Source organism: Leuciscus leuciscus (assembly GCF_965113295.1).
Source record: "Leuciscus leuciscus genome assembly, chromosome: 15".
NCBI classification, from domain to species: domain Eukaryota; kingdom Metazoa; phylum Chordata; class Actinopteri; order Cypriniformes; family Leuciscidae; genus Leuciscus; species Leuciscus leuciscus.
Genome location: NC_138739.1, coordinates 20,561,310 through 20,577,490, shown reverse-complemented (window position 1 = coordinate 20,577,490; position 16,181 = coordinate 20,561,310). Strand labels below are relative to the sequence as shown.

Sequence of the window (16,181 nt, the reverse complement as noted above, 5' to 3'; positions counted from 1 at the left end):
TTAAGAAAGTTTTCTTACCTGGAAGATCCACGGGAGATCGTCTGTGAAATTCTTGTGTTTCCTGTGAGTCTGGAAATTTGAATCTAATGTTTCATATCGAAGCCTGTTAGCGAATAAAATAAATCAAAATACTGCATTTCCAGGAGAAATATTACCAAAATCTCCAGTAAATATTTTAGCAAAGACAAAAAAATGCTCTGGTAAATATTTGAACTCTACAGCTTTATGATAATTATTCATCAATACACTTTCTAACACAGTTTGTGACCAAAAATAAGAAACAAATGAAATACCTTTTGATTGGTGATGGTGTTTCTTTACTGAAGTTCAGAAGGCCACCATCTTTTGAACGGTCACTTTTCAAAGACACACAGCTGGACACATGTGAGCCTGAGCTTTCACTAATAACACAAAAAAAACACTTTACTACAGGAGATACTTCAGTCTCATTTAAAGAGGACGTTTAATGTTACAAATGCTGATTAAATACAGTATAGTTGTGTATTTGTCCCTCTCATGACTGGATAGATGGATTTATTCATGGTTGGTTGAATGATCTTTTTTGGTAAATGTATGCGCCCTAGTGGCTGCCTGTGTAATTGTGTTACTGGAAAGAAGCTCCAGGCCGAGTTCAGTAAAGAGGAAATCAGACTAGCAGACACTGTATTCTGTGAATTTTTGTTGTATTTAGTTAAGTTTCATCACATAGACCATTGTAGAGAAATTAAAACTCTATAATGTAAAACAAATACAAATACCGTTTTATAGATGTCTTTTTCTCACTGAAGTTCAGAAGGCCACCATCTTTTGACAAGTCACTCTTCATAGACACAAAGCTGGACACATGTGAGCAGGGCCGTCCATAAGGGGGGATAAAGGGGAACGTTTTCTGGGGCCCAGCCGCTAGAGGGGGCCCATACAGTCCAGCTATAATTGTGTTCATCCTAAATATAAGCAAAAGTTACCATATTTTATTTTGAAACAAAATAGCACCATTAATTGTTGAAAGTGAGAAAAAAATGCATTTTATTTAATGTTGCTTGACTAAAATGTAGCCTGTGTCATTATGAAACACCCCTTTCCTGAAAATGGTCTGAGCTATTTTTTGTTGTAGCTACTAAATATCGCGAGCGGGCGCGTGCGCCGTGAGCGCTGAGCGAGAAGCAGGTACGAGTAGTGAGTTGTCGTCGAAAAAGATGGATAAAGCAAAAACGCTGGTGGGGGCTAAACATAGAAAAAGAAAGAGGGAAAAGGAGATGGCATGTAAATTGATGAGACAGCAGCTAAATAAGTGGATGAAAGGCAACAGGTAGGATTTAAAGTGTGACATCCAGGCATGTAGATCCATCTGGCCATCGGGACTACCGGGAGATTCCCAGTGGGCCGACGTGCTTTTTGGGCCGATGCATCCCATACTTTTTTTCTTTTTTTGTCTTAACGGCCCATAGAACTGTACATTCGTTTTGTTTTGTTTTGCTTAATCGGCGGCGCTGGGTTAGTGCCGGTGTAATGCATTGGTCAAAAAAAGTCAGCGTTAGTTTTTTTTTCCTGAAACACCGGCCTATGAAACAAGTAGATCAGCGGCCCATTGGTTCTTTGGAACTATACGGTTATCCGGACCAGTGACGGGTAGGTTTAGGGGCGGGGTTAGGGGTAGGCCATCGTATGGTCCAGATAACCGTATAGTACCGGTTCTTTTCTTGATGGTCACTGGGCTGGCCCAATGCTATTTCATGCATAGGCTACTGAGTTTTTTACACTGTTAAAGAGTTGGATTCCCATGCTAAACATGAACAGAGTTTCAAAAGGTTGTACGTTTGATGGAGTATTTCTGTGCCAAAAATACTCCTTCCGGTTTGTCACAAGTTTTGGAAAGTTTTTTCCGAGTATGGGCATGTGTGACGTCAGATGGGGCGGAATTTCCTTATACGGTCCTAAGGGCAATACTCCCGGAAGGGCGCACACGCACCCGTAGACCACCAGAGCAAGAGAGCGAAAGCAGTACGCCCATCATCAGTGATGCGCGGGTTGATCCGAAATGAGCGGATGCCTGCGGTCACCCGCGGTTACGAGTCATCCAAAAATATTTTTTATGATATTCGGGTTGCGGTCGGTCGGGTCGTTTGAAATAAAGATGCCAATTAAACCTTTGTAATTTATATAGTACAAGAGAGCATATGAGCGGAGTGGAGCGGTGAGAATCTCCGCTCATCACTCACGGAACTGTTCACCCCTCCGCTCCTCCGCTCAAAGCTACATCAGGCCGCTCCGCTCATTATCGCTCAGCGCTCAACGCAGTTTGCTCCGCGCTCCACATTCAGATCGCCCCCCGCTCGCTCCAAAAAAGGAAAAAAAAATCTACATATATCACTTTTAGCTTTACCTCCTAAAGAACTAATGAGCAACAACAGCATTTTTCAAATTGAAATGTTTTATTTCAAATTACAAATTAGGCCTATAAGAAGAATAGCCTACAAAGTCCTGTAAAATTAAACAAATAAATGGGCCTAATAATATAAATAACAATTATATAAACAAAAATATAGCCTACATAAATTTTTTTTAAGTAAATTTACTATTAGGCCAGAATTTTGATAAGTGAACTTTTGCGCAACGCACACGATTAAAATTTAAATGGGCTTATCCCATATCCATTGTAGGCCTACACACAAACTGCTGTAAAATAAAACGAATAAATGGGCCTAATAATATAAATAAAATACGTAAACGTTTTAAAAGTAGACAAAATTAACTATAAGGCCAACATTCTTATAACTGATTTTTTGCGTAGCGCGCAGAATTAAAATTTAAAAATGGGCTTGTAGCCTATCAATTGTTTGAATATTATTTACACTTTGTTACAAGTTACCGTTTTCAATTTACTAACCTTTTGCTTTCTTCCCAGCGTGTTCACATAGCACACTGCATGTTTTCGAGAGATGTCTTTTTAGATTCCAAAATGAATCCTTACTGACTGAAACGATGTCTCCACATTCGTTTTCTTCTACCACATTATAGTTCGTTTTATATTACACCTGTATGACTTCTTATTTACCTTTTTGAAGTAGGCTACTTTTTGAACTCCATTATTGAGCCGAGTTTTGACTGAAAATAGAATCCATCTTGCAGTCAGTAGACAGTAGACTGAGTCAGGCTAGACTGAGCATGCTTCAGAATCGTGGTGTGAGCGGAGCAAAATTGGAGGGGGAAACAGGGCGACGCTCCGTCCTTTTAAAAATGCCGCTCTGCGCTCCTCCCCGCTCGCTCCCGCTCCACTCCGCTCACATGCTCCACAATTTTCTATGAAATACATAGGCCTACACTTTATTGGCTGAATAACTGGCGCGAAGATGACGCACAAGCTCAGTCTGCAGGTAGAGATGGAGGCGGCAAGAGAAAAGTTGAAGACTGGGGAGTGGAAGCTCCGCAAATAGCCTACACACAAAGTGTGGGAGACATTTGACGAAATAATGAAAGATGATGACCAAAGTGCTGGTTTTGTCATGTGTACTTCTTGCTATGCATTTACTACTTTTAAAAAATGCGGGTCAGGAAGCGGGTCGGGTACAATATTTTCTTCTTTTTTTTTTTGCGGTCCGAGTTGTGGGCAGGTTAGTTGAAAACGTCGGTCGGGTGCGGGTTGTATATACATTGACCCGCGCATCACTGACGCCCATCAAAGCGCTGTGCTCGCTGCAGTCACACTAGTTAGTTAAGTTTCATCACATAGACCATTGTAGAGAAAGTATAACTCAATAATGTAAAACATATAAAAATACCTTTTGATAGATGTCTTTTTCTCACTGAAGTTCAGTAGGCCACCATCCTTTGACCGGTCACTCTTCACAGACACAGAGCTGGACACATGTGAGCCTGATCTTACGCTAATGACACAAAGAGAGAAGAAACAATTTCATTACAGAAGTTCATCTGTGTTGGATCAATCAACCTTCAATCAACCTTTATTTATACAGCCCTTTACAACACTCTAAGTGAACCAAAGTGCTTTCCAGGAAAAATTAAATAAAAAATAAAGCAAAATATGTAATGACAACAATATAATGCAAAATATAATAATATATATATATATATATATATATATATATATATACAAAATATATAATGCCACAAAACAAAGTATAAAAACAAAATGTATGCCACAAAGAAAACACAAAATGCCACAACAACTGCTATAAATTAAAAGCCAGTCTAAATAAATAAGTCTTAAGCTTAGCCTTAAAAAAGGCCCAAGTCAGTGATTGTACGTATATCATCAGCAGGTAGCTTGTTCCAGAGGCTTGGCCCAGCTACAGAAAAAGCCCGGTCACCCCAGAGTCTGTACCTTGTCCTTGGGGCTTCCAGCAAAAGTTGATTTGTTGATCTAAGAGCCCTGTTTGATTGACGCAAAGTTAACATCTCAGTTATGTACGGTGGTGCGAGGCCATTGAGAGCTTTAAAAACAAACAATAAAATCTTAAAATCAACTCTAAAAGAAACTGGAAGCCAGTGGAGCGAAAAAAGAATTGGAGTAATATGCTCACGTTTACGTGTGTTAGTTAGAAGACGGGCTGCTGCATTCTGCACCAGCTGAAGGCACCTGAGTGATGACTGTGATACTCCAACATAAAGTGCATTACAATAATCTAGTCTAGAACTAATAAAAGCATGAATAGCTGTCTCCAGGTCCGAACGATTTAAAAATGGTTTGACCTTGGCCAATAGACGTAGCTGAAAAAAACTAGCTTTAACCACACTGTCAATTTGCTTATAAAATTTCAGGCTACTATCAAAAGTCACACCGAGATTTCTGATAGTCGGTTTAAGCTTCGAAATTAGCATATTAGGGTCCGAGGTTGCAGACTCATCAAATAAAATGTATTCAGTCATATCTTCATTTAAATTAAGGAAATTTTGCTCTAAACCATAATTTAATGTCATCAATGCAATCAATTAGCGACCCGAATGCATCAGTGTTTGTTGGACTCATAGGCAAATAAATTTGCAAATCATCAGCATAGCAGTGATAAGCTATGTTATGCTTGGCTATGATGGACCCAAGAGGCAGCATGTAGAGCGAAAATAAAACCGGTCCAAGAATAGAGCCTTGTGGCACCCCACAGGAGAGAGAAGTAGTAGAGGAGGACGAGTTTTCAATCACTACAGAAAAGGTTCTGTCCGTCAAATATGACGAGAACCACTGAAACGCAGTACCCTTAATGCCAACATAGTGATTAAGGCGAGACAGAAGGATTGCATGGTCCACTGTATCAAAGGCAGCCGTGAGATCGAGGAGCACTAAAATAACAGGGCTCTTGGCATCAACAAACCGGGCAATATCATTGTGCACCTTTAACAGTGCAGACTCAGTACTATGTCGCGATCTAAATCCTGATTGAAATTTCTCAAACAAAGAGTTATTTTCTAAAAAAGATTGTAATTGTATAAAAACAACTTTTTCTAACACTTTTCTAACACACGAGAGGCCCAACTGTTGTAAAAACCTCTTTTAACAAATTAGTTGGAACAAAGTCCAGGGGGCAATTTGTAATTTTAATTTTTTGCACTACTTCATTAAAAAATGATAGTGAGACTGGTTCAAACTGTTCAAACACAGCGGAATTTGCTGCAGTGACAACTGAATCAGTTACAGAACTATTAGTCGTGAGTTGTCTGACAGACTCCACTTTATTAATAAAAAAGTGAAGAAAATTCTCACAAGTGGAGACTGAGGCATCTGTCAGAGAACAAGTATGTGGGTTTATGACAGAATTAATTGTATTAAACATCACCCTTGGACAGTAGCGCGGGAAGACGGGTGCTGCGGGGGCTGCAGCCCCCTCGTCATAGCATCAGCACCCCCAAGTGGGGGGCTGTGGACTAACATAATATTGTACTTTAAAAACGTGAAATAAAAACAAATAAATGGACAGCGTTAACTAACTCTCTTATGCCTTATGTAGTGAGTGTTCAAGCTACGGAGAAAACGAAATAAAGTTTGAATTTGTCATGCTTTGTTGCAATCAGAGCTCGTGAGCGGAGAGCGCATTTCTGAATATTCCACTCCGCTCGCTCATTCCGCTCAGGGTCGCTCGCTCAACCCAGAATGGCCTGCTGGTTCGAAAATATGTGGAATAAGGGCTGCCTCCAACTAAAGTTTTTTTTTTCTAGTCAACTAGTAGTTGTTCATTTAAGCCAGTGGTTCTCAACCTCTCCTGCAGGGACCCCCTGATAGGCCATGTTTCTGTTTTAACCCTGAAATGGCACATCTGATTCAATTAATGAGTAGTTATTAGAGTAGGAAGAGTAGGAATTAGTCAATTAATCAATTAGTCAACTACTCATTAAGCCTTTAATTAACTGAATCAGGTGTGCCATTTCAGGGTTAAAACAGAAACATGGCCTGTCAGGGGGTCCCTGCAGGAGAGGTTGAGAACCACTGATTTAAGCCATTAGTGGACAATTCGCCCCTTTATATTAATTTTTTTACTTAAATAGGCTATATACAGGATAATGAGCGTGTACGTAGCCGCACTCAAGCGCACGGCCGCACGCATGGCTGCCACAAATAACCGGCAAAAGTAATGATTATGAATGTGTCAAAAATAGCAAGGAGACATTTAATTGTTTATTAATAAACTGTGTTTTCTGTGTCGCTGCAAAGATGAAGTTGGCGATGCGGACTCGCGCCATGAACGTCAGAGAGAAATGCATGTGAAATGCACATTAATGGATTACATAATCAGAGTGCCTATTTCTTTTCATTTTGAATAGTTTCATTTAAAAGACATCGTCCAGACATTTCAAGCTTTCTATAATAGATAGCCTATATTTCTCAAATCTGTGAGGCACGTAAGCTGAGTTTCGGCGCCCTCCAGATCACATGCAATGCAAGTGATCGTGTCAGCGCCTTATTACATTGTCTACTATATATTTGCTTCTTATTTATTAAATACAGGCATTTGGTTGATAAAACATTGATAAAAATTAAGATACAATTTATACAAAACGAAAATCTCTTAAAAATAGTATTTCTACAAAACAAAACTCATGTCTTACCCACTCCATGTCTCCAGTCATATTGCATCTCATGATGTATCTTTATCTTTCTCATGCTGCATATGCTCACTTTCATAATCAACATTGATTAAATAAAATAAAAAATAACATTAGCCTATAATATTTAAACATAAATATGAAAATAAATATTTTCTTTAATGACTACAACACATAGGCTATACAGTACAGAGAAATTTGTACTGATGACGTGATGACGTCACATATTTTACAAGTTACAACCCAGCCCCCAGCCCCCTCGCATGAAACAGCTTCCAGCGCGCCTGCCCTTGGACAATGCCCACTATTAGTGATAATATTTGACAAATATTTAGATTTTGCCTCCTTTACAGCCCTTTGATCAAAAAGACAGCCCCTTAATATTTCCAAAGACACATGTAATTTGTCCTTCTTCCATCTCCGCTCTGCCTGTCTACAGCGCTGCCTAACCCCTCATTTACACTGCACACGTGTGCGGTGCATTACGTCTGCGACAAGGTTTTATTCCGTCCTTCACGCGGTGCCAACTCACACCAGGAGCATTTCAGAAGCGGAGCGACTGGATGCGCGAGACCACGTGATTTGCCTGTCCGACGTGGTTTTTCTTGATTTTGGGGTTTCTACCATACAGTCTATGGTTTCTACCTAGGATATTGGTATTCAAAATAAAACTTTGTGTCTACGTGATATGTGTGTGTACTGTGTATAATTAGTCCACCCCTGGATCTGCTCTTAACTTAGGGAGATCTGTGTTTGTAAGGAGCAATAACGTCTAAAATTTCAGAACAGGTGGAATTAAAAGATGAAAGCAGGCCATCAGGGCATATAGAAGAGACAGATTCACTAAGGGCATAAAGTTCAGAGTCCATAAAAGCAGCAGAAAATTCTTCAGCTGTTGAGGAAGTCACGACGATAACATGGCGAAGCAATAGACCTGCTGACTACAGACGGTACTGGAAATTCAACAATAATGGGGAAATGATCTGAGATAGCAGTCTCAGATATTTCAGTAAGGGAGATAGAGAGCCCATGAGAAATAATAAGGTCCAAATTGTGTCCAATAAGATGTGTGGGTCGGTCCACCAATTGATGTAAATAGAAAGATGACAAAAGTCGTTTAAAATCATTGGCCAACTGATCAGACGGACAACAAACATGGATATTAAAATCACCACAAATAAAAAGTTGGTCATACTTTGAGACAACATCAGCTAAAAATTCAGAAAACTCTTGAATAAAATTCTTATTGTATTTAGGTGGACGATAAACAACAGCACACAACACAGGGCGTGTAAACTCAATTAAAAATAGCTGTAGCTCAAAACAAGAATAATAATTTATAGATAAAAGTCGACATTTGAAAATGTCTTTAAAAACAGTAGCCGCGCCCCGACACTCGCGGGGAGCTGAAAAAACAGCACCGAGGTGGGAGGAGCTCTGTAAAGGCACTGTTGTCACCTGGTTTAACCCAGGTTTCCGTCAACAAAAGAAAATCCAAAGAGTGAGAAATAAAAAAATCTTTCAAAATGAAAGTTTTGTTAGTTATCGATCTAGTGTTGATCAAAGCAACACGTAATGTGTTGAGGCCAGACTGCTAAGAGATAACGTTACGTGAAAGCGGGCGAAGATTCTCCTTTACGGAATGCCGTTTGCAGATCCTTACGGGCCGTCGGCAAGCATGTGTATTCACCTTATTCCGCCCCGCCCACTTTTACTTCTGTCCAGTACTTCCGTTGTAAACCAACTTCCGGTTTAGCGGACCCTCATTTAATTTCGAGGAGAACTGCAGAGAAGTCTCACTGATAAAATGTCACATAAGATAAGCTAATTTGTGCCAAATGTGCTATGTACGTGTGTACCAACAGTACAGCAATGCACTGTTTCTCGGGGTAATTTTTAAACGACTTTTAGGTGTTTATATGACCCGTCTGCCTGTCTGATCGCAGCCCGGCCGATGTGTAGTGTTTAGCCTACATTAGCCACAAACATCTAATGTTGTAATGGTCTCACTACAGGACACATACACATGCTATACCTTGTTTGAAAGCTATGGTCCTCTAGAGAATTCAGTCGCTGGATTTATTTTACAGCCATTACTTGTGTTAGAGATCAAACCATAAGAAATTGCAGCTAGCAGTTAGCTAAGCTAACGTTACCCTCTTGTTCATCTAGTTGAGGCTCTACTTTCTTTCTACACCAGTTCGTGGCTATTTTTTTTCTCATCTGTTGGCTATACACTGCAAATGTATCTGGTGATTAAGCAAACAAACTGTGGTGTAATAATGTTTCAAACTTTACATGTAGTAGTGTTTGTGCACATCTTCATAACTAAGTAATAGCTATTAGAAAGACAGCTATTAAATAATTTGATTGTGGCATTGTTTCAAAAGCTTCAAGTGAAATGTACTTTAGTACGTTGCAGCAGTTGTTAATAACCATAGTCCAACGCATTTGGCTATAATATTTTAGTCTATCTACTTATATCAAGACAGATAACAGATTGGACCAGGGCAAACAAAGCGCTAAGTAGCTAAACCAGGAAGTGAGATTACGCGGATGGCGCCACCCACTGCTACTCCCGGAATAAGGTGAATACTCAGCATCAGGAACAATGGGTTGAAGCCACCGGTAGCAGTATTCTGAGGAACACTTCACAGCGTAACCGTCGTACTCTCGAGAGAGCTCCGTGAGACTGCGAGGATCAGATGCCGAAGTCAGAGTCAGGTCAGGTAGGCTCTTCTTAATCTGACAAGTCTACCGCCTCTCCGCCCACGCCGCCTGCTGCGCTTTCTGTAGCGGTTGATGGCAGGTAACAAGCGGGGCACATGCCGCCCACAGGTGCGAAGGTACGGATGACAGTAATGGTGGCGGCATCTTAGACTGTCCACTGGAGCCACGAGTTGTAGGTTTAACCACATAATTCCTTATATTCAGAAGAGTCTGGCGATCATATACTAACAGTGGTGACACATTCTGTGCAAAATGTGACAAAATTACCAAACACAATAACACACAGAGCAAAGGAAAACGGCCAGCCAAACACAGCGGCGCCATCTTAACTCTTACATTTGTTTAAATATGATAACGGCACAAACTCTCTCTTTTCTTTTTACAGACAGAATGCTGATGAGGCATTTGCACAATCATAACTGTAAACTTATTTTTTATAAACATTTTAATACAAAAAAAAAATCAATGTAACTATAACCATATTTTAGTACTGCAGTATAACACTATACTGAAGGAGAAACTGGAAATTTGATTTAGACTAAATCCTTTTCAGATTTTAGATGTTTAACTACTGGCCACAAAATATGTTTTTTATTAGGAAGTTCTGCAAAGAATTTGCAAATATAAAACAATGCTTTGTTCTTCACAGGAAGAATCTAAAACTTAAGTATAGTTTAAAATGATTGTGTGAAACAGACTCAGTCTTACCTCTGTTTCTCTGAGAGACTCATCTTAGAGAGAGAGTCCTTTCCTCGCTCCTCTGTCATACTGCAGCTAATCCACCATTAATAACAGATCAGCACTGGTTTGTGGAAACAATCAGTCGTTCAGTTTGACCTGGAGATGACAATATGTTCCTGAGATTAATAACATGGCAGTTATTCAAGAAAATAATGAATAATGTTAGCAGTTAAAGTTAGCAACAACAACAAACACTGTAACATAAAATAAAGTCATGGGTCTAAATATAAATTAATTAGTGAATAGACATTTACACTGTTAAAAACATTGAGTGGAAAAAAATTAAACCAGTTTGTAGAGAGACAAAAAATTCTAGAGAAGTAGAGAATTTCTAGAAAAAAACTCTATAAATGCATGAACGGCCATTTCTAATGTCTCGGCTAGATTACCGCAATTCCCAGTAGCACCTCACTGCAGTACATGAGATCCAGGGGGCGGAGTTAGATCCAGGTATAAGGGGTGGAGATTGGTAGGTTTAGGGGTGGGTTTAGGGATCAGGGGGTGGAGATGGGTAGGTTTAGGTATATGTAAGGTGGGAGGAGTTGGATCTGGATTTCGTGTTCTGCAGTGAGGATCATCTCGCAATTCCTTATATTGCGGTATATTAAGTTCTCAAATTGTTAGTCTTCAGTTCAGTCAAAAATGCTGTGGCCACACTTATTCATAAGCGTCACAAATATGACCACATCTCTCCGATTCTCAAATCTCTACACTGGCTGCCAGTTCGACAGAGAATAGATTTTAAAATTCTACTCTTTGTTTTTAAATCTCTACATAACCTAGCTCCTGCCTATCTCTCTGAACTTGTTCATCCTTACACTCCGTTCGGAAGCCTAAGATCCAACGACCAGCCTCTGCTGGCAGTCCCTCGCATTAGACTCAAGCGTAGAGGGAGCCTGCATTTGCGGTGGCAGGGCCACGACTTTGGAACACCCTGCCTCTAGAGATTAGAACGGCCCCTACCCTGTCCACCTTCAAGTCTCTGTAAAAAACCTAACCGTTTTCTTTAGCATATTGATCTCTATTCTTAGGTTGGTTTTACTATTTTATATTTGAGTCTGATACTGTTTTGCCACTCCTGTTTTACCATTCTATATTTAAGTCTGATACTGCTTTGCCACTTCTGTTTTACCATTTTATATTTGAGTCTGATACTTTTTTAAGGTTGCTCTAGGCTTTGCTGCTTTTATTTGTGTTTTATGTGTTGTTATGCAGGTATTATTTTATTATTTACCTGGTTGTTCTGGAAGGCACTTTGGTCAGCCTGGTGGGTGTTGTAAATGTGCTAGGCAATATAAATAAAGTGAACTTGAACTAGTTTGTTACATTCTCTATTGCAGTTTAGTATAATTTTACAATCATATTTAATGTTTTATTAATTGTTGATTCTTTTGACATTTGATTATTGTTTCAAGTTCACAATATATTTAATTATTTTCAAATGCTCCCCTCAATACATGTATCATTCATTCATTAAGTTGTATTATTATTATTATTATTATTATTTAATATTGAAAGTAGAAAAATTAGAAAATGGCTCCTTTTTCACTTTAAAAAAGAAAGCAAGATTTCAGCTAGCTTTTTTCGTTCAGGGGTAGAAAAATGCAATACCAAATTGAACCACATAGAGATGCCAACAGACCACTGCCTTAACCTTACAGCATACACAAACAGACTGGCACATGCCCGATTGCCATTGTAATAATTTTTACCTTGGTTGATTTAATCAACCCATAGATAGTCCTGACATTAGCAGTGGCTCGTTTGGGGAGATAAAGAACATTGCCCATTTCAGACAAGATTTTAGGAGGCCGATTGGCAAAATTTTATGTCATTATCTTTTAATGTTCACAGCAATTGGCTAAAGTGCTATAAACCCGCCTTCTGTGGCCATTTCTCTGCCGCCCCAGAGCTGAACTTGAGACATGTGGACAGGCAGAGGGGTCATATAGGAAAAGTGTATATTTTGCAAAGATGATTTTCTATCATATCATACACATATCAATATAGTTTATATAAATTTATATAATATTAAAGGGGTGGTTGATTATGATTTAACTTTTTTAACTTTAGTTAGTGTGTAATGTTGCTGTTTGAGCATAAACAACATCTGCAAAGATACAATGCTCAAAGTTCAAAGATAATTTAAAGAAATCGTTTTTTAAGGACTACAACAAACGGCTGGTAGGGACAACAGACATTCCTCCCGGGTTAGTGACATCATTCACCAACCCTAGAATTTACATAAACTCCGCCCCCTGAACACAATTCATAGATTATCATGACATAATATGCTAATCAATGACTGGAAGATTACACATATGCTCTTGAAGAGCACACAAGCTCTTGAAGCTCCACCCTCTGTGCTGGGAGCAGCAGCTCATTTGCATTTAAAGGAACAGACACAAAAACGGTGCGTTTTTGCTCACCCTCAAAAAGTGACAATTTTAACATGCTATATAAAAATATCTGTGGGGTTTTTTTATGCTAAAACTTCACATTTACACTCTGGGGACATCAACGACTTATTTAACATATTGTGAGAAGGGCATTATACCACCCCTTTAATTATTATCATTGTTTTGTTTGTGTGGCCCTCTATTGACCAGCCACCACCAAGAGTTGGTCAGCTAAACCAAACAGGCCAAAGAAGTAGACTAATGGGCAATGTATGGATGAAGATTCAAGGTACATTAATATTTCTGATATAAACACCTGTAAGAGCCTAGCCTATATCTCTGACACAGTTAGCCATAAGTGAATTTATGTCTACACAGAATAAAGCCCTGTCTAGCTCTGCCTCAATACCGTTTGTTAGTCCGTTTGTTTGTTGAGAATAAGATGAATTGTAGTTGCAATAACCACATTAATAATTCATACAGCTATTCTGTAATTTAGGTGGAATTTAGGAACAACAACTTAGGATGACACGGTTTCATCTTCTCTGACCAATCAAAGAAAAGGGGCGTTATTCTGCCCACGTAAAGAGATTGAATATTAGATGCCTTGTCCAATACCCACATTGCGGTCTTGGCCACTTGAGAGCGTGTGCTTGCGACAGGAAGTTTGCGACAACTGAACAGACATGTAGAAGTTTATTTTAAAATGCAAAGTATTGATAATATAATAAATAAAAAACTCTGTGAACACTTGCATTTTTTTACCCATCGGTCCATGTACTTTTTGCAATTCCTTTTTCCTTTTTTAACTCGTAATTGAAAAATGAAAAACATGCTTTCTTCTTTATTCGTTTTTAGACTGGTGAAAAAATATTATGGTGATAAAACTGGTGATAAAACTTATGAGGTTGGTCCTGTCTGTATAGTGGTGAAACAAATTAACTGGAACACAATGGCCTGGTTTCACAGACAGGGCTTAGACTAAGCCAAGATTAGGCCTTAGTTCAATTAGGACATGCAAGTGCCTTTGCCTTTGAGAAAAAAAGAAAAAAAAAACATTACTGGTGTGTATCTTGAGACAAAAGATCTCAAGTCTCTATCTGACTTAATTTAAGATATCTCAGTTGCTTTCAGTTAAATACTTTGTATTTTAGTCTGGGACTTGCTTAAATCTTATCTGTGAAACCAGGGGTATATGGAACAGACAAGCCATTAGTTCTCATCGGAGTTGGTTCAATCAGTGTTTTAAAGCAGAGGCAGATCTTTGAATGCTATTTAACTGCCATTGTGAATAAAATTAGATGCGCGATAACAACGTCTGCGTGCGCTAGGTCAGTGGTTCTCAATTCCAGTCCTCGGGACCCGCTGCTCTGCACATTTTGTATGTCTCCCTTATTTAACACACCTGAACCAGATCATCAGCTCATTAGGAGAGACTCCATGAACTGAACTGAGTGTGTCAGATAAGAGAGACATACAAAATGTGCAGAGCAAGGGGTCCCGAGGACTGGAATTGAGAACCACTGCGCTAGGTTACGATGTAATCAGATTTGTTTAAACCTGCCATCCGGCAGAGTATGTTGTTAAGCCATCTTCCGAGCCAAATACACATCACATGATCATTATTCACGTAGCCTATAATTTTTTTTCGAACTAAAATTAGATTTTTGCCATTTATAAGACTCAAAGCAGAAACATTAAAATGCATACCCATGGCTATCATGACAAAAATATGTCGCAAAAGCACAGCATTAACTGCTGATATAGGCCTACAGTAAGATATTTTTAACTTCTGGATAATGATTTTATGTAATTAATTAATTCAATTCATGAGAGTTGCATTTGGTAGGGACATCACACCCGAAAATGACTGACTACTACCGTGATGCATACAGCTTTGTCGAGATAACACCACAGGTCACATAGCCTAAATTATACTCATTATATTATATTATACTCTTATTTGTAAACGACGCTGTTGATGTTGATTCCTGCGATTATCATGAGAACAGTTGTCAATATCTCACATAATTATCAGGACGTAAATAAGCCTAGAGGTTGTAAATAGTGTAAATGAGCACAATTTGCAAACTATTACGATAAATTGGAATAATCATGTCTAATTACATCATTACGGTCAATGTTATGAAATAATGCGACGTACATTTAACTTTATTGATGTCATCTGACATTTTGTAATGTTTACATTACTATCAAAAAACAAATGAAATTATACAGTAGGCCTAGAGCCCTAGACTATAGGCTATTTACTTGTGATTTAGCTGCAGTCATGTAAAAATGTTATAAGCCAGCAAACGCAGTAGGCTACTTTATTATTATAAAGTAGTCTAACACTTGACATAAACTTATTATTATCCTATCATAATCCTATCCATATCACCATCATCATTTATGACAGTGCAAGTATTCCACAGCGACTCTAGGGGTCGCTGTTTGACAAAAACACAATTCTTGCATCCGTGTGCCTTTAACAAGATCGCCAGGTCAGCATCGCGATTGCATACAGTGCTGCTTTTTAGCTCGCGCCAACGACTGAAAGCCTGACCGATTGGGACTATGGGACTCTTGTCCAGTTCCTCACGCGGTCAGATTCTCTCTTCCTTTTCCTACACTCTTCCGACCGCGCTTTCTTTGTTTTTTCCATCGCCAAGTCTTCCAAGAATCACGTCTAAAATTTGCGCAAGTGTCTTCGTGCTTCATGTTGTTGTTGATGTATGTGACGTCGTTGCCGTAAAGCAAGTCGTGGTTCTCGCGAGATTTGTCGGGGGTGCTCCTCTCAAACTTGCATTGCTGGTTTTTCCAGCGGCGTCCCCCCTAAGCTTTACTACCAGGATGATTCGCCCCACTATGAGTTTGTTTACCACCGAAATGACTTTGAAGCTGTTATATTAAGGTACAATTCTTGCATAGTGTGCCTTTAACACATCGTGCCGACGAATTAATAAACCGTACCCACGAGTTCCTAATCCACACTCTCAGATTTGTAAACCGTGCCTTCCGTTTTTGCAATCTGTACCCATAAATTCATGACGTCACGTAATACGCAATTACGTTGAAAAGGTCACGATTGACGTGTTTACAAATGTGCGGAAGGAGGACTATATACACATTTTCAAATGTATTTGTGTCAGTTTATCGTTTAAAATGCCCATTTCGTGTGCGTATCGTGGGTGTTTTAATATTAAAAAGCCAAAAATAACATTTTCTTCAGGACAGAAATTTTTCAAACTTGACCTT

General features: G+C 39.1%; 1 protein-coding gene across 1 annotated transcript in view; it reads right to left on the bottom strand.

Moving 5' to 3' along the window:
- Window positions 1-16,181, bottom strand: part of LOC309475587 (uncharacterized protein) — a 454,091-nt gene that overhangs the window by 252,159 nt on the left and 185,751 nt on the right. The window contains exons 7-10 of the mRNA XM_082138405.1: window positions 3,780-3,884; window positions 759-944; window positions 294-401; window positions 19-103 (exon numbers count right to left, since the gene is read on the bottom strand). Coding sequence (XP_081994531.1) covers window positions 19-103; window positions 294-401; window positions 759-944; window positions 3,780-3,884 — 484 coding nt within the window. The remainder of the gene's footprint in view (window positions 1-18; window positions 104-293; window positions 402-758; window positions 945-3,779; window positions 3,885-16,181) is intronic.